At 37.8% G+C, this 18,591-nt stretch overlaps 1 protein-coding gene across 1 annotated transcript in view; it reads right to left on the bottom strand.

Moving 5' to 3' along the window:
• The window catches only part of SVEP1 (sushi, von Willebrand factor type A, EGF and pentraxin domain containing 1), an 802,056-nt gene that overhangs the window by 651,190 nt on the left and 132,275 nt on the right, over positions 1-18,591 (bottom strand). Inside the window, exon 3 of the mRNA XM_053702672.1 lies at positions 13,631-13,807. Within this exon, the coding sequence (XP_053558647.1) occupies positions 13,631-13,807 (177 nt within the window). The remainder of the gene's footprint in view (positions 1-13,630; positions 13,808-18,591) is intronic.

Genomic DNA, 18,591 nt, shown 5'->3' with positions numbered 1-18,591 from the left:
TAGGAAAAGCTTCGGGGGGCCCCGGGACCTCTAGGAACTTGTCCATTTTACATAGTTTCTCTGGAATGACCAAATTCTCACAATCATCCAGAGTGGATAACACCTCCTTAAGCAGAGCGCGGAGATGTTCCAATTTAAATTTAAATGTAATCACATCAGGTTCAGCTTGTTGAGAAATTTTCCCTGAATCTGAAATTTCTCCCTCAGACAAAACCTCCCTGGCCCCCTCAGACTGGTGTAGGGGCCCTTCAGAACCAATATCATCAGCGTCCTCATGCTCTTCAGTATTTTCTAAAACAGAGCAGTCGCGCTTTCGCTGATAAGTGGGCATTTTGGCTAAAATGTTTTTGATAGAATTATCCATTACAGCCGTTAATTGTTGCATAGTAAGGAGTATTGGCGCGCTAGATGTACTAGGGGCCTCCTGTGTGGGCAAGACTGGTGTAGACGAAGGAGGGGATGATGCAGTACCATGCTTACTCCCCTCACTTGAGGAATCATCTTGGGCATTATTTTCTCTAAATTTTGTGTCACATAAATCACATCTATTTAAATGAGAAGGAACCTTGGCTTCCCCACATTCAGAACACAGTCTATCTGGTAGTTCAGACATGTTAAACAGGCAAAAACTTGATAACAAAGTACAAAAAACGTTTTAAAATAAATCGTTACTGTCACTTTAAATTTTAAACTGAACACACTTTATTACTGCAATTGCGAAAAAGTATGAAGGAATTGTTCAAAATTCACCAAAATTTCACCACAGTGTCTTAAAGCCTTAAAAGTATTGCACACCAAATTTGGAAGCTTTAACCCTTAAAATAACGGAACCGGAGCCGTTTTTATATTTAACCCCTTTACAGTCCCTGGTATCTGCTTTGCTGAGACCCAACCAAGCCCAAAGGGGAATACGATACCAAATGACACCTTCAGAAAGTCTTTTCTATGTATCAGAGCTCCTCACACATGCATCTGCATGTCATGCTTCTCAAAAACAAGTACGCAATAGAGGCGCGAAAATGAGACTCTGCCTATGTTTAGGGAAAGCCCCTAGAGAATAAGGTGTCCAATACAGTGCCTGCCGGTTATTTTACATAATTCCCAAGATTAAAATAATTCCTCAAGGCTATGGAGTATAAAATATGTTTATATATAAATCGATTTAGCCCAGAAAATGTCTACAGTCTTAAAAAGCCCTTGTGAAGCCCTTTTTTTCTTTCTGTAATAAAAATGGCTTACCGGATCCCATAGGGAAAATGACAGCTTCCAGCATTACATCGTCTTGTTAGAATGTGTCATACCTCAAGCAGCAAAAGTCTGCTCACTGTTCCCCCAACTGAAGTTAATTCCTCTCAACAGTCCTGTGTGGAAACAGCCATCGATTTTAGTAACGGTTGCTAAAATCATTTTCCTCTTACAAACAGAAATCTTCATCTCTTTTCTGTTTCAGAGTAAATAGTACATACCAGCACTATTTTAAAATAACAAACTCTTGATTGAATAATAAAAACTACAGTTAAACACTAAAAAACTCTAAGCCATCTCCGTGGAGATGTTGCCTGTACAACGGCAAAGAGAATGACTGGGGAAGGCGGAGCCTAGGAGGGATCATGTGACCAGCTTTGCTGGGCTCTTTGCCATTTCCTGTTGGGGAAGAGAATATCCCACAAGTAAGGATGACGCCGTGGACCGGACACACCTATGTTGGAGAAATATTATCCACACAATGACAGAGCAAGAACCAAATATTAGTTTACATAGTTTAGACAATTTATTAACTAAAGAAATTAAGATTAACACAGAATTGAAATTTATGCAAAAATATGTAAAACTAGGATTAGTCCCTAGAGGCCTACGTTTGAAGAAAGATTGCACGTTCAAATTAAACACTTCTCTAAAGAATGAGTGGTTTGATATTTTAGAGAAAGCATCAAAAGACCTAATTGGGGTTATTATTAAGGCTAGAACTTAAGCACTAGATGAACTAGGGGAAAATATTACAAAACATAAAAACATCCTTGACTCAAGAAGCAAGGATATCATTTACAATAATAAACAAAAGGAGCTGATTAGGAAACTAGAGGACCTGCAACGTGATATACTAAAAACAAAATGGAGTAAATTCCATAGGGATCAAGAGGACTATAGAATTGAGGGTCCAATAGGACAAGAGCAAGAAAACATAAAGAAAAATCTGATCCTTTTTAGCAAAAAGAAGGATAACAATATAGAAATTGAGAACAGATCCAAACCAAATTTTCAACCACATAAAAATGAGGAGAAAAAATTACCCAAGTTATGAAAATAGGGGAAACAGAATGGAAAAAGAATGGAGAATTCCAGTACAGAATAGATATTAAACCCTAGAAGAAGAAAGGGACTATACAAATAAGACCATTGAAAAACTGAGCACATCAAAAGATTTTTTAGAGATAGGCAGAGAATTAACTCACGATCCCCCGAAAAGGAAAAAGGCGAAGAGAGGGAACAGAGGTAGAGGAAAGGGAAAATTGACTGAAAAAACTAAAATAGAAGAAAAACAAATACAGGGAATTTTTAATATCAGTGATGCAATTTTTTCAAACAAAAAGGGTACAATGGAAAAAGAATAGAAGAAATGGCTAAAACTATAAAAGAAGTAGATAGGAGTTCCATATTAAAGAAGAAACCAAAAATGAATAAAAGGGAGAAAAATAATCAACATTTAGAAGTTCCAATAATAACAACATATTCATCACAATACAAAATATTTGAGAAAGTAGTGAAGAAACACTGGCATCTTCTTTTGAAAGACCCAATAATTGGACACACACTTGGAAGGAATCCTAAATTCATCTATAAAAAAGCAAAAAACTTTAAAAAAACATACTAGCTCTCAGTGAATATAAAAAGAAAAAAAATGACACCTAATGGCAGTGTAAAAGACCTCAAGGGAGATATAATAGAAGGTTTCTTTCCTTGTCAACAATGTAAGTCATGCAAATTCAGTACTAAATTAAAAAAATATTAAATCAGATAAGACAGGACATTTAAAAAAAAATAATGGAATAATTTGATGCACAGATGTTAATGTAATATATCTTTTGCAATGCAATTGTAATTTGAGGTATTTTGGCCAGACGAGCAGGAAACTAAGGGATCGCATAAGGGAACATTTATTAGGAATTGAACATGGCAGGAAAGACACTACCCTATATAGACACGTTCTAGAAGTACTCTAAGGGAGAATAGAGGATTTGAGGTTTTGGGGTATTAAAGGGACAGTAAACCTAAGAATTTTCTTTATATATTTCTAAATGCTGCATGTCAAAAATGTCAAAAAACATAAATTTATTAAAATCCAATGTGTATGACTAATAGTAAATGTTTCACAAACATAAGATCTCATTCGGCAACGAAGTCCGCCTAACACGTTGTGTTTTAAAATGTTATTTGCATCACCGCTTGATTGCTTCCAATCCATTGTATATCGTCCGCACAGTTTTTTTACTGTCAGGGACGCGCGTTCTTTGATTGACAGGGGCAGTATCCGTCCGACGTCAATAGCGATCTTGTATTTAGCCTTGTGTTGCCGAAATTTTAAATTGCGCATGCGCGGTGCTGATCGACAGGTAAAAAAAAAAAAGATTGAGAACGAGCGTTAGTGGGAGGAACGGGGGTTGTTTTAGACCGGCCCATGGGATTGACTTAGCGAAAAATAATAACTCCCATAGCTGCTGCGGATGGCTGGGCGGAGAATAAAGGCTTTATCAACGGTTAGAACAGATAAGTAAAACATCTTATATCTTAATATATAACCGTTTAAAAAAAAAAGGATTATTCGTTATGAAATAGACATACTAAGAGTATATGTGCAATGTCTAGCGCTATCGTTTACTGACACTTTAAGAAGATAATACAGGATGGAAGAAGGGGGAATATGGAAGAAAAACTATTGAGACAAGAAGCAAAGCTCATCTACAACTTTGGAACACTAATACCAGCAGGTCTTAATAGTGAATTGGACCTGAATTTTATAGTGAAATAAAAAAACAAAAAATTATTCTAAAAAAAAAATATAAAAAAATTGGTAGAGAACTAAGACCGTCTTATCCAGAGTTTGAAATAACTTAAAATAATCTAAACTTTAGAATTAGAAATATAGATTTTTAGATAAAGGATTTAAAGGATAAAAATATATTAAAAACATTACGGCCTAGATTTAGAGTTCGGCGGTAGCCGTCAAAACCAGCGTTAGAGGCTCCTAACGCTGGTTTTGGCCGCCCGCTGGCATTTGGAGTCAGTGATTAAAGGGTCTAACGCTCACTTTACAGCCGCGACTTTTCCATACCGCAGATCCCCCTACGCCATTTGCGTAGCCTATCTTTTCAATGGGATCTTCCTAACGCCGGTATTTAGAGTCGTTTCTGCAGTGAGCGTTAGAGCTCTAACGACAAGATTCCAGCCGCCTGAAAATAGCAGGAGTTAAGAGCTTTCTGGCTAACGCCGGTTTATAAAGCTCTTAACTACTGTACCCTAAAGTACACTAACACCCATAAACTACCTATGTACCCCTAAACCGAGGTCCCCCCACATCGCCGCCACTCGATTAAAATTTTTAACCCCTAATCTGCCGACCGCCACCTACGTTATACTTATGTACCCCTAATCTGCTGCCCCTAACACCGCCGACCCCTGTATTATATCTATTAACCCCTAACTTGCCCCCCACAACGTCGCCGCAAGCTACTTAAAATAATTAACCCCTAATCTTCCGACCGCAAATCGCCGCCACCTACGTTATCCCTATGTACCCCTAATCTGCTACCCCTAACATCGCCGACCCCTATGTTATATTTATTAACCCCTAATCTGCCCCCCTCAACGTCGCCGACACCTACCTACACTTATTAACCCCTAATCTGCCGAGCGGACCTGAGCGCTACTATAATAAAGTTATTAACCCCTAATCCGCCTCACTAACCCTATCATAAATAGTATTAACCCCTAATCTGCCCTCCCTAACATCGCCGACACCTACCTTCAATTATTAACCCCTAATCTGCCGACCGGAGCTCACCGCTATTCTAATAAATGTATTAACCCCTAAAGCTAAGTCTAACCCTAACACTAACACCCCCCTAAGTTAAATATAATTTTTATCTAACGAAATAAATTAACTCTTATTAAATAAATAATTCCTATTTAAAGCTAAATACTTACCTGTAAAATAAATCCTAATATAGCTACAATATAAATTATAATTATATTATAGCTATTTTAGGATTAATATTTATTTTACAGGCAACTTTGTAATTATTTTAACCAGGTACAATAGCTATTAAATAGTTAAGAACTATTTAATAGTTACCTAGTTAAAATAATAACAAATTTACCTGTAAAATAAATCCTAACCTAAGATATAATTAAACCTAACACTACCCTATCAATAAAATAATTAAATAAACTACCTACAATTACCTACAATTAACCTAACACTACACTATCAATAAATTAATTAAACACAATTCCTACAAATAAATACAATTAAATAAACTATCTAAAGTACAAAAAATAAAAAAGAACTAAGTTACAGAAAATAATAAAATATTTACAAACATAAGAAAAATATTACAACAATTTTAAACTAATTACACCTACTCTAAGCCCCCTAATAAAATAACAAAGCCCCCCAAAATAAAAAATTCCCTACCCTATTCTAAAATACAAATATTACAAGCTCTTTTACCTTACCAGCCCTGAACAGGGCCCTTTGCGGGGCATGCCCCAAGAATTTCAGCTCTTTTGCCTGTAAAAAAAAACATACAATACCCCCCCCCAACATTACAACCCACCACCCACATACCCCTAATCTAACCCAAACCCCCCTTAAATAAACCTAACACTACCCCCCTGATGATCTTCCTACCTTGTCTTCACCATGCCAGGTTCACCGATCCGTCCTGGCTCCAAGATCTTCATCCAACCCAAGCGGGGGCTAGACATCCACTGAAGAAGTCCAGAAGAGGGTCCAAAGTCTTCCTCCTATCCGGCAAGAAGAGGACATCCGGACCGGCAAACATCTTCTCCAAGCGGCATCTTCTATCTTCTTCCATCCGATGACGACCGGCTCCATCTTGAAGACCTCCAGCGCGGATCCATCCTCTTCTTCCGACGACTAGACGACGAATGACGGTTCCTTTAAGGGACGTCATCCAAGATGGCGTCCCTCGAATTCCGATTGGCTGATAGGATTCTATCAGCCAATCGGAATTAAGGTAGGAATTTTCTGATTGGCTGATGGAATCAGCCAATCAGAATATAGTTCAATCCGATTGGCTGATCCAATCAGCCAATCAGATTGAGCTCGCATTCTATTGGCTGATCGGAACAGCCAATAGAATGCGAGCTCAATCTGATTGGCTGATTGGATCAGCCAATCGGATTGAACTATATTCTGATTGGCTGATTCCATCAGCCAATCAGAAAATTCCTACCTTAATTCCGATTGGCTGATAGAATCCTATCAGCCAATCGGAATTCGAGGGACGCCATCTTGGATGACGTCCCTTAAAGGAACCGTCATTCGTCTTCTAGTCGTCGGAAGAAGAGGATGGATCCGCGCTGGAGGTCTTCAAGATGGAGCCGGTCGTCATCGGATGGAAGAAGATAGAAGATGCCGCTTGGAGAAGATGTTTGCCGGTCCGGATGTCCTCTTCTTGCCGGATAGGAGGAAGACTTTGGACCCTCTTCTGGACTTCTTCAGTGGATGTCTAGCCCCCGCTTGGGTTGGATGAAGATCTTGGAGCCAGGACGGATCGGTGAACCTGGCATGGTGAAGACAAGGTAGGAAGATCATCAGGGGGGTAGTGTTAGGTTTATTTAAGGGGGGTTTGGGTTAGATTAGGGGTATGTGGGTGGTGGGTTGTAATGTTGGGGGGGGGTATTGTATGTTTTTTTTTACAGGCAAAAGAGCTGAAATTCTTGGGGCATGCCCCGCAAAGGGCCCTGTTCAGGGCTGGTAAGGTAAAAGAGCTTGTAATATTTGTATTTTAGAATAGGGTAGGGAATTTTTTATTTTGGGGGGCTTTGTTATTTTATTAGGGGGCTTAGAGTAGGTGTAATTAGTTTAAAATTGTTGTAATATTTTTCTTATGTTTGTAAATATTTTATTATTTTCTGTAACTTAGTTCTTTTTTATTTTTTGTACTTTAGATAGTTTATTTAATTTTATTTATTTGTAGCAATTGTGTTTAATTAATTTATTGATAGTGTAGTGTTAGGTTAATTGTAGGTAATTGTAGGTAGTTTATTTAATTATTTTATTGATAGGGTAGTGTTAGGTTTAATTATATCTTAGGTTAGGATTTATTTTACAGGTAAATTTGTTATTATTTTAACTAGGTAACTATTAAATAGTTCTTAACTATTTAATAGCTATTGTACCTGGTTAAAATAATTACAAAGTTGCCTGTAAAATAAATATTAATCCTAAAATAGCTATAATATAATTATAATTTATATTGTAGCTATATTAGGATTTATTTTACAGGTAAGTATTTAGCTTTAAATAGGAATCATTTATTTAATAAGAGTTAATTTATTTCGTTAGATAAAAATTATATTTAACTTAGGGGGGTGTTAGTGTTAGGGTTAGACTTAGCTTTAGGGGTTAATACATTTATTAGAATAGCGGTGAGCTCCGGTCGGCAGATTAGGGGTTAATAATTGAAGGTAGGTGTCGGCGATGTTAGGGAGGGCAGATTAGGGGTTAATACTATTTATGATAGGGTTAGTGAGGCGGATTAGGGGTTAATAACTTTATTATAGTAGCGCTCAGGTCCGCTCGGCAGATTAGGGGTTAATAAGTGTAGGCAGGTGTCGGCGACGTTGTGGGGGGCAGATTAGGGGTTAATAAATATAACATAGGGGTCGGCGATGTTAGGGCAGCAGATTAGGGGTACATAGGGATAACGTAGGTGGCGGCGGTTTACGGAGCGGCAGATTAGGGGTTAAAAGTGTAATGCAGGGGTCAGCGATAGCGGGGGCGGCAGATTAGGGGTTAATAAGTGTAAGGTTAGGGGTGTTTAGACTCGGGGTACATGTTAGAGTGTTAGGTGCAGACGTAGGAAGTGTTTCCCCATAGGAAACAATGGGGCTGCGTTAAGAGCTGAACGCTGCTTTTTTGCAGGTGTTAGGTTTTTTTTCAGCTCAAACTGCCCCATTGTTTCCTATGGGAGAATCGTGCACGAGCACGTTTTTGATGCCGGCCGCGTCCGTAAGCAACTCTGGTATCGAGAGTTGCATTTGCGGTAAATATGCTCTACGCTCCTTTTTTGGAGCCTAACGCAGCATTTGTTTGAACTCTCGATACCAGAGTTAAATTTATGGTGCGGCCAGAAAAAAACCCGCGGAGCGTTAACAGCCCTTTTACCGCCGAACTCCAAATCTAGGCCTACATATATGGGAACTTATCCACAGCATACACACAATCTAACTAACTAAAAGATATAGAATAAGAAAATACTTAGCTTTTAACTCTTGAAGATATAGGATATCATTTATAGAGACTTTCAGTTTATAGCTAGAGCTGATTGTAGACTAAAAAAAAAACATTAAGAAATCCACTGTCACATTTATTATATAATAGTATATATTATTATATTTTGGGTAATGTTCTGCAAACTGAAAATTGTTATAATTGAAAGGAGCGGTTATAAATAAGTTATGAAAAGATATTATAATCGAAAGGAGCGGTTATGAATAATGTTTAAATAGTTATTTTCCATATTACTATCTCTAAATAACATGACAAGAAAAGTCGCTGGAAACACTTGAAGACAAAAGACAAAGAACAATCAATTAAAAGTGCACAGAAGGGTTAACAACTAGCCCTATATAGAGGAGGAGCATGAAAGAAGGATCATCTTGACAAAGGCTCTGAGCAGCTGAAACGCGTAGACGTTCTTTTTCACAGTTCCTGACATTATGATCCTGGATGAACTCCCATAACCACAGTGTTGAAATCTGCTAAGAATGAAGCGGTAGGAGTTTGAAGAAACCAAGTAAATTTGTTTGAAAGAGTGCTCACACTTAACTGTTATCCACTATTGGATGGAACAAACACGCATCATCTAACCGAATTCAGACGTGTGTCGGCTGGCGGGGGACGCCGAAGTAACAGTGAGTAAATTTCAACCACTGTATATGAAATTACCACTGCACAATCTAACTTAGAAAGAAAAACTGCAATGCCGAAGTAACAGTGAGTAAATTGTAACCACTGCACACAAAATTACCATTATACGATCTAACTTAGAAAGAAATATGCAACATGCTTTAAATAAGAAAAAGACAATTTGTGGTTAAAAACACATGTCATTGATGAACTGATTTTGTGGTTACATTGTTCAATTACATCCCTTAATTGCACACTCCAAGAACTCTCTACATAAAATAAGCTGTATTACAAATACTACATTTTAAAATGAATTCCTTTTACTAAAGATACAACTCTAACAAGGAACATTTTGTTACTAACATCTGAAAATCTCCTATATGAGAATATAAGAATATTGGAGAAGAGAATAATCAACATTGGAACATTGTGATTCAAAATCTCTCTGATATAAAGTAACACTTTCTTATTGAGATTCGATAAAGAGAAAGTAAAATAAGCTTGAGAAGCTGAGAGTTATAACTATCAGTTAGAATAACCGCTCCTAATTTCAGCTAAGATATAAAGAGGAGTTAAATTGTACAGTATTTTAATTGTATTCATTCATTTATACGTAAGAGGTGTAAAATACTAGTCTTTTTTACTATTGTATGTATAGTATTTTGTTTTAAGTATATTAATGAAATGACATATGCTTATTAAGATTTAGGACACCAGTGTCAAAATTATTATTGCATTGTATATATCTGTATACATATGTTTTCTTAACCCCTTAATGACCGAGGACGTGCAGGGTACGTCCTCAAAAAAAAGGCAGTTAACGCCTGAGGACGTACCCTGCACGTCCTCGGTGTGGAAAGCAGCTGGAAGCGATCCTGCTCGCTTCCAGCTGCTTTCCGGTTATTGCAGTGATGCCTCGATATGGAGGCATCCTGCAATAACCTTTTACGGCCATCCGATGCAGAGAGAGCCACTCTGTGGCCCTCTCTGCACCGGACATCGATGGCCGGTTTCGTTGGTGGGTGGGAGCCGACTTGGGAGGCGGGTGGGCGGCCATCGGTGTGCCGCATGACGTCAAGGGGGGGCGGGATCGGGGGCGCGATCGTCGGGGGCGCGCACGGGCGCGCGCGTGTGCACGGAGGGTGGCGGGCGGGCGCGTGCACGGGGCGGGAGCGGGTGGGAACCGCTACACTACGGAAAATGTTTTAATAAATAAGACCTAATCTAAGCACAAAAAGTGATCATGGAGGGGATCATGGAGGGGTGGGGGGTTGGTTTTGTGTGGGGGGAAGCTACACTACAGAAACTTTTAATAAATGTAAAAAAAAAACATTTTTTTCTTCTAAACTGGGTACTGGCAGACAGCTGCCAGTACCCAAGATGGCGCCCATTAAGTTAGAGTGGGAGGGTTATAGAGCTTTTTAGGGGGGATCAGTGAGGTTGGGGTCTAAGGGGGGATCGTACACATCAGCATATGTAAATATGCTTCTTTTTTTTTTTAAAAAAAAAGGGCCAAATACCTTTTATTTTAGTACTGGCAGAGTTTCTGCCAGTACTTAAGATGGCGGGGACAATTGTGGGGTGGGGGAGGGAAGAGAGCTGTTTGGGAGGGATCAGGGGGTCTGATGTTTCAGGTGGGAGGCTGAGCTCTACACTAAATCTAATATTAACCCTGCAAGCTCCCTACAAGCTACCTAATTAACCCCTTCACTGCTAGCCATAATACACGTGTGATGCGCAGCGGCATTTAGCGGCCTTCTAAATACCAAAAAGCAATGCCAAAGCCATATATGTCTTCTATTTCTGAACAAAGGGGATCCCAGAGAAGCATTTACAACCATTTGTGCCATAACTGCACAAGCTGTTTGTAAATTATTTCAGTGAGAAACCTAAAATTGTGAAAAATGTAACTTTTTTTTTTATTTGATCGCATTTGGCGGTGAAATGGTGGCATGAAATATACCAAAATGGGCCTAGATCAATACTTGGGGTTGTCTACTACACTACACTAAAGCTAAAATTACCCCAAAAAGCTCCCTACATGCTCCCTAATTAACCCCTACACTGCTGGGCATAATACACGTGTGGTGCGCAGTGGCATTTAGTGGCATTCTAATTACCAAAAAGCAACACCAAAGCCATATAAGTCTGCTATTTATGAACAAAGGGGATCCCAGAGAAGAATTTACAACCATTTGTGCCATATTTGCACAAGCTGTTTGTAAATAATTTCAGTGAGAAACCTAAAGTTTGTGAAAAAATTTGTGAAAAAGTGAACGATTTTTTTTATTTGATCGCATTTGGCGGTGAAATGGTGGCATGAAATATACCAAAATGGGCCTAAATCAATACTTTGGGTTGTCTTCTAAAAAAAAATATATACATGTCAAGGGATATTCAGGGATTCCTGAAAGATATTAGTGTTCCAATGTAACTAGCGCTAATTTTGAAAAAAAGTGGTTTGGAAATAGCAAAGTGCTACTTGTATTTATGGCCCTATAACTTGCAAAAAAAGCAAAGAACATGTAAACATTGGGTATTTCTAAACTCAGGACAAAATTTAGAAACTATTTAGCATGGGTGTTTTTTGGTGGTCGTAGATGTGTAACAGATTTTTGGGGTCAAAGTTAGAAAAAGTGTGTTTTTTTTCATTTTTTCCTCATATTTTATAATTTTTTTTATAGTAAATTATAAGATATGATGAAAATAATGGTATCTTTAGAAAGTCCATTTAATGGCGAGAAAAACGGTATATAATATGTGTGGGTACAGTAAATGAGTAAGAGGAAAATTACAGCTAAACACAAACACAGCAGAAATGTAAAAATAGCCTTGGTCCCAAACGGACAGAAAATGGAAAAGTGCTGTGGTCATTAAGGGGTTAAACCGATATATAGAAGTATTTTAACATGTGGTATTAGAAAATAAATTGTAATCAATATTTTTGAACTTATTAGTAGTTTGTGAATCAATTATAAATACACAATTAATCAAGGTTTATTAGTGGGATACACCTATTCAAGGACTAATAGTGAGATTTCCTGAATTATCCCAATCTGTTACACAGAAAGCCAAGAGGTGCCACCCACATCCTTCACTTGTATTAATCAATAAGCAGTCACTACCAGTTCTTTCAAAAAATTAATTTGAGCAAATAATGAACAGTGCAGCGCTATCATAGGATCTCTTTCAAAAGACAGAATAAAGAACCCATCAATGACTTTCTCTCGTTCCATGATGTCACAGTAGGAGTTGCCCTTACACACATAAATAGAGGAAATCTGTAGCCCGGCGCACCTCCTCTGAGGAAGCGTAACGTGAAATGTGACCTTGTCAGGGGTTTTCTGTGTTCAATTTTAACTAGCTCTCTGTCTGTTTGTTTGTCCAACATTAATTATATGTTTTGTCTGTCAACAAGGGATAATACGGAGTGGGGTGGATGTTCTGGGAGGAAATTGCTCCCTAAATACTGTATGTACTTAATTAATCTCAAGTCACCCCCAACAATAGTGGTTATTCTGCAGCATACCATAACATCGCTATACATTTCAAACTATTCAGGCAGAGATGTGCTTTTAACTATTTTAGTGGCAGTAGATTTCCACAAGTATCCTGTTGTCTTTTTAAATAAGCACTAATAAATGTTAAGTTTTTTCAACAATTATTTATGTGCTAAACAGCGTTTTATTTTCTCACCTATCTATCATAGGTTTTGTGTATATTAGTACATTATTATGCTGTAGCACACTTTTGGATAGCTACCTCTAAAAACGAATTTTCTCCTAACAAGGTCACCTAAAAGATACTATTTGTTTCTCCTAGAACCATAGCAATTTTTATTTTACTGTCTCCAACCTTGTATAGCTTCAGACGCTCCTTGAAAATCTACTTATTTAGAGAGGCTTACCATCTTCTCCTCTGCTTTTCATCCTAACCAAAATAAATCTTAAAATGCCTTGACTCACTGCTGCAACTACAATCCATGTAACAAGCTACCCCAAATATTATGTCTCTGCACCCTCAACCAGTAGAATGGAAGCTCTTCAAAGCAAGGCCCTCTTCCTCTTGTACTATATCTTTATAGTCTGTTATGTTTGTATCTTATCACAATCGCTTGTCATTGTATGCCACTATCTCAAATAGGGATACTAAACCCAATTTTTTTTCTTTCATGATTCAGATAGATTATGCAATTTTAAGCAACTTTCTAATTTTCTCCTATTATCAATTTGTTTTTGTTCTCTTGCTATTTTTATTTAAAAAGCAGGAATTAAAGCTTAGGAGCCAGCCCATTTTAGGTTCAGCCCCCAATAAGCAAACATAACCCAGGTTATGAACCTGTTGGCTTTCAAAAAATGCACACAACATTCTGTTTACCAAAGGAAATATCCAACTCATTTGTATCTACTACTTCGTTTTTCGTTTTCCATTTTTTTTTGTCAACTACAAACCATTGTTGTTGTTTACACTGACCTGTGCACTCATGCTGCAGTCCTTTTCCATAGTATCCTTTCTCACAGATGCACTCATATTGGCCAGTGTGAGTGCCACATTTGCAACTCGCCATGACATCACAACAGTCCTTCCCAGACTCACACAGGTAGGAGCAATGTGAAATATCCTCCTGAATGTAACTTCCAGATGGCAAGTCTGTGTTAATACAAATAGAAAGAAAAACGTTAAAAAAAAGAATCATAAAATACCACTAACATTGCATTGTACTTGCAAATTTATTTATTTTGTTATTTTGCAGAATTGTAAATATATAACATGATTTATGTAAGAACTTAACTGATAAATTCATTTCTTTCATATTGGCAAGAGTCCATGAGCTAGTGATGTATGGGATATACAATCCTACCAGGAGGGGCAAAGTTTCCCAAACCTCAAAATGCCTATAAATACACCCCTCACCACACCCACAATTCAGTTTAACGAATAGCCAAGTAGTGGGGTGATAGAAAAAGGAGTAAAAAGCATCAACAAAGGAACTGAAAATGTAATTGTGCTTTATACAAAAAAACATAACCACCATAAAAAGGGTGGGTCTCATGGACTTTTGCCAATATGAAAGAAATTAATATATCAGGTAAGCTCTTACATAAATTATGTTTTCTTTCATGTAATTGGCAAGAGTCCATGAGCTAGTGACGTATGGGATAGTAATACCCAAGATGTGGAACTCCATAGAAGAGTCACTAGAGAGGGAGTGATAAAATAAAAAACAGCCATTTTCCGCTGAAAAATTAAATCCACAACCAAAAGAATAAGTTTTTCTTATAATTGAAAAGAAAAAAACTTAAAACATAAGCAGAGGAACCAAACTGAAACAGCTGCCTGAAGAACTTTTCTACCAAAAACTGCTTCCGAAGAGGCAAATACATCAAAACGGTAGAATTTAGTAAATGTATGCAAAGAAGACCAAGTTGCTGCTTTGCAAATCTGATTAACTGAAGATTCATTCTTAAAAGCCCACAAAGTGGAGACTGATCTAGTAGAATTAGCTGTGATTCAAAAGCTTTAACCTAGATGCCAAGGAAATGGAAGAAGTTTTCTGACCTTCCTAGAACCAGAAAAGACAACAAATAGACTAGAAGTCTTCCTGAAATCTTTAGTAGCTTCAACATAATATTTCAAAGCTCTTACAACATCCAGAGAATGTAAAGATCTCTCCAAAGAATTCTTAGGATTAGGAGACAAAGAGGGGACAACAATTTCCCTATTAATGTTGTTAGAATTCACAACTTTAGGTAAAAATTTAAATGAAGTCCGCAAAACTGCCTAATCTTGATGAAAAATCAGAAAAGGTGACTTATAAGAAAGAGCAGATAATTCAGAAACTCTTCTAGCAGAAGAGATAGCCAAAAGGAACAAAACTTTCCAATAAAGTAGTTTAATATCCAAAGAATGCATAGGCTCAAAAGGAGGAGCCTTTAAAGCTCTCAGGACCAAATGAAGACTCCAAGGAGGAAAGATTGATTTAATGACAGGCTTGATATGGACCAAAGCCTGAACAAAACAGTGAATATCAGGAAGTTTAGCAATCTTTCTGTGAAATAAAACAGAAAGAGCAGAGATTTGTCCCTTCAAGGAACTTGCAGACAAACCTTTATCCAAACCATCCAGAAGAAACTGTAAAATTCTAGGAATTGTAAAAAAATGCCAGGAGAATTTATGAAAAGAACACCATGGAATATAAGTCTTCCAAACTCGATAATAAATCTTCCTAGAAACAGATTTATGAGCCTGTAACATAGTATCAATCACTGAGTCAGAGAAACCTCTATGACTAAGCACTAAGTGTTCAATTTCCATACCTTCAAATTTAATGATTTGAGATCCTGATGGAAAAATGGTCCTTGAGACAGAAGATCTGGTCTTAAAGGAAGTAGCTATGGTCGAAAACTGGACAACCGGACAAGGTCCGCATACCAGAACCTGTGAGGCCATGCTGGTGCTACCAGAAACACAAACGAATGTTCCATGATGATCTTTTAGATCACTTTTGGAAGAAGAACTAGAGGCGGGAAGATATAAGCAGGTTGGTAAAACCAAGAAACTTCTAACGCATCCAGGACTCTGCCTGAGGATCCCTGGACCTGGACAGGTACCTGGGAAGTTTCTTGTTCAGATGGGAAGCCATCAGATCTATTCCTGGAAGACCCCACATCTGAACAATCTGGAAAAACACATCTGGATGGAGTGACCACTCCCCCGGATGTAAAGTCTAACGGCTGAGATAGAGATAATCCGCTTCCCAATTGTCTACACCTGGAATATGTACCTCAGAAATTAGACAAGAGCTGGATTCCGCCCAAGCAAGTATCCAAGATACTTATTTCATAGCCAGGGGACTGCGAATCCCTTTGGCGCTTACTCATAGACTGACGTCTATGTCTATACTATAACTCTTTATAGGCCTAGGAGATGACTAATATTAACCCCCTCTGGTCTAAGCAGAGAAAAACAGAGTAAAAACAATATCCTAATGTGACACTGTATGTTAAATGCTAGATAAATTGAATAAAAATATGCAAAGACCTTAGCTTCCTAAGACGTAACACAATACTTATATAAAATTACAGAGCAAAACAACATTTTATGAAAGATATCATGATTGAAAAAACACACATTTGGTATTTCAATTTTTCTCAAAAACAGACATAATATAAGTTTTAGATTGGCACAAATTTGCACTTTTTGATAAATGGCTGTAATGTTATGTCTCAATCATTATGTACAGAATACTATATGTATACAAATGTATCTAATATCATATAAAAGAGACACAGTGTCTGGTTCTGTTTAGTCCTGATAAATGTGCTCAGGCATTCTATGTCTTGCCAACAACAGTTTTGTAGTGTTGTAACACATTTTAGATAATAATGCCTGATCACATTTTTGGGATCATATATTATGTCTGCTTTTGAGAAAAATTGAAATACCAAATGTGTGTTTTTTCAATCATGATATCTTTCATAAAATGTTGTTTTGCTCTGTAAATTTATATAAGTATTGTGTTACGTCTTAGGAAGCTAAGGTCTATGCATATTTTTATTCAATTTATCTAGCATTTAACATATAGTGTCACATTAGGATATTGTTTTTACTCTGTTTTTCTCTGCTTAGACCAGAGGGGGTTAATATTAGTCACCTCCTAGGCCTATAAAGAGTTAGAGTATAGACATAGACGTCAGTCTATGAGTAAGCGCACCTGGAGGCGCGAAACATGTTAGACTATTAGTCTCCTATACTGCCTGTCTGCATGTGCTGTTGTTTTTACTTGGAACTTCAATAAAGCATTACATATGTTTTTACATTCAACGGTCTGAAGCAGTGCCTGCCTACTTTTTCTTCTTGTGCATTCCTTTGCGGTTTGATCCGCCGCTACCGGCTACGGCACTCCAGGAGGTCGGGTGTACCAGCCCTTTCAATTCATTCAGGGCTTCCGGCTCAAGCATAGTTTGTCAAGGTTGCGGTTCACTTCACGCTGTGACTGCGAATCCCACCCTGATGATTGACATATGCCACCATTGTGACATTGACTGTCTGAAAACAAATAAATGGTTCTCTCTTCAATAGAGGCCAAACCTGAAGAGCCCTGAAAATAGCACAAAGTTCTAAAATATTGATTGGTAACCTCGCCTCTTGAAATTTTCAAACCCCTTGTGCTGTCAGAGATCCCCAGACAGCTCCCCAACCTGAAAGATTTGCATCTGTTGTAATTACAGTCCAGGTTGGATGAACAAAGGAGGCCCCTTGAACTATACGATGGTGGTCTAACCACCAAGTCAGAGAGAGTCGAACATTGGGATTTAAGGATATTAATTGTGATATATTTGTATAATCCCTGCACCACTGATTCAGCATACAAAGATCGAGAGGTATCATATAAAAATGAGCAAAGGGAATGCTGCAGTCATCAGACCTAAAACTTCCATGCACAAAGCCACTGAAGGGAATGACTGAGACAGAAGGTTCCAACAAGCTGAAACCAATTATATTTGTCTCTTGTCTGTTAGAGACAGTCATGGACACTGAATCTATCTGGAAACCAAAAAGTTGACCCTTGTCTGAGGAATCAAGGAACTTTTTGGTAAATTGATCCTCCAACCATGTCTTTGAAGAAACAACACTAGTTGATTTGTGTGAGATTCTGCAGAATGTAAAGACTGAGCAAGTAGCAAGATATCATCCAAATAAGAAAACACTGCAATACCCTGCTCTCTGAATACAGAGAGTAGGGCACCGAGAACCTTTTAAAAAATTCTTGGAGCTGTCGCTAGGCCAAATGGAGGAGCAACAAATTGGTAATGCTTGTCTAGAAAAGAGAATCTCAGAAACCGATAGTGATCTAGATGAATCGGAATGTGAAGATATGCATCCTGTAAGTCTATTGTGGACATATAATGAAAGTTGGCACTCTTACAAAACAGTTCAAAATTTTCAGATCCAGAACTGGCCTGAATGAATTTTCTTTCGTTGAGACAATTAATAGATTTGAATAAAACCCTAGACCCTGTTCCTGAAACGGAACTGGTATAATTACCCCTGAAAGCTCTAGATCTGAAACACACTTCAGAAAAGCCTGAGCCTTCACTGGATTTGCTGGAACTTGTGAGAGAAAAAATCTTCTCACAGGAGGTCTCATTCTGAATCCTATTCAATACCATTGAGAGACAATGCTCTGAATCCAATGATTTTGGACAGAATCTGCCCAAATGTTCTGGATAAATTTTAATCTGCCCCCCACCAGCTGAAATAGTATGAGGGCCGCACCATCATGCAAACTTGGGGGCTGGCTTTGGATTCTTAAAAGGCTTGGATTTATTACAACATGAAGAAGGCTTCCAATTGTAACCAGATTCCTTGGGGGAAGGATTTGGTTTCTTATCCTTATTCTGTTGAAAGGAACAAAAACAATTAGAAGCTTT

Source organism: Bombina bombina, chromosome 2 (assembly GCF_027579735.1).
Source record: "Bombina bombina isolate aBomBom1 chromosome 2, aBomBom1.pri, whole genome shotgun sequence".
Lineage (NCBI taxonomy): Eukaryota > Metazoa > Chordata > Amphibia > Anura > Bombinatoridae > Bombina > Bombina bombina.
Note: the sequence above shows the minus strand (reverse complement) of the source record. Positions and strands in the feature narration are given on the sequence as shown.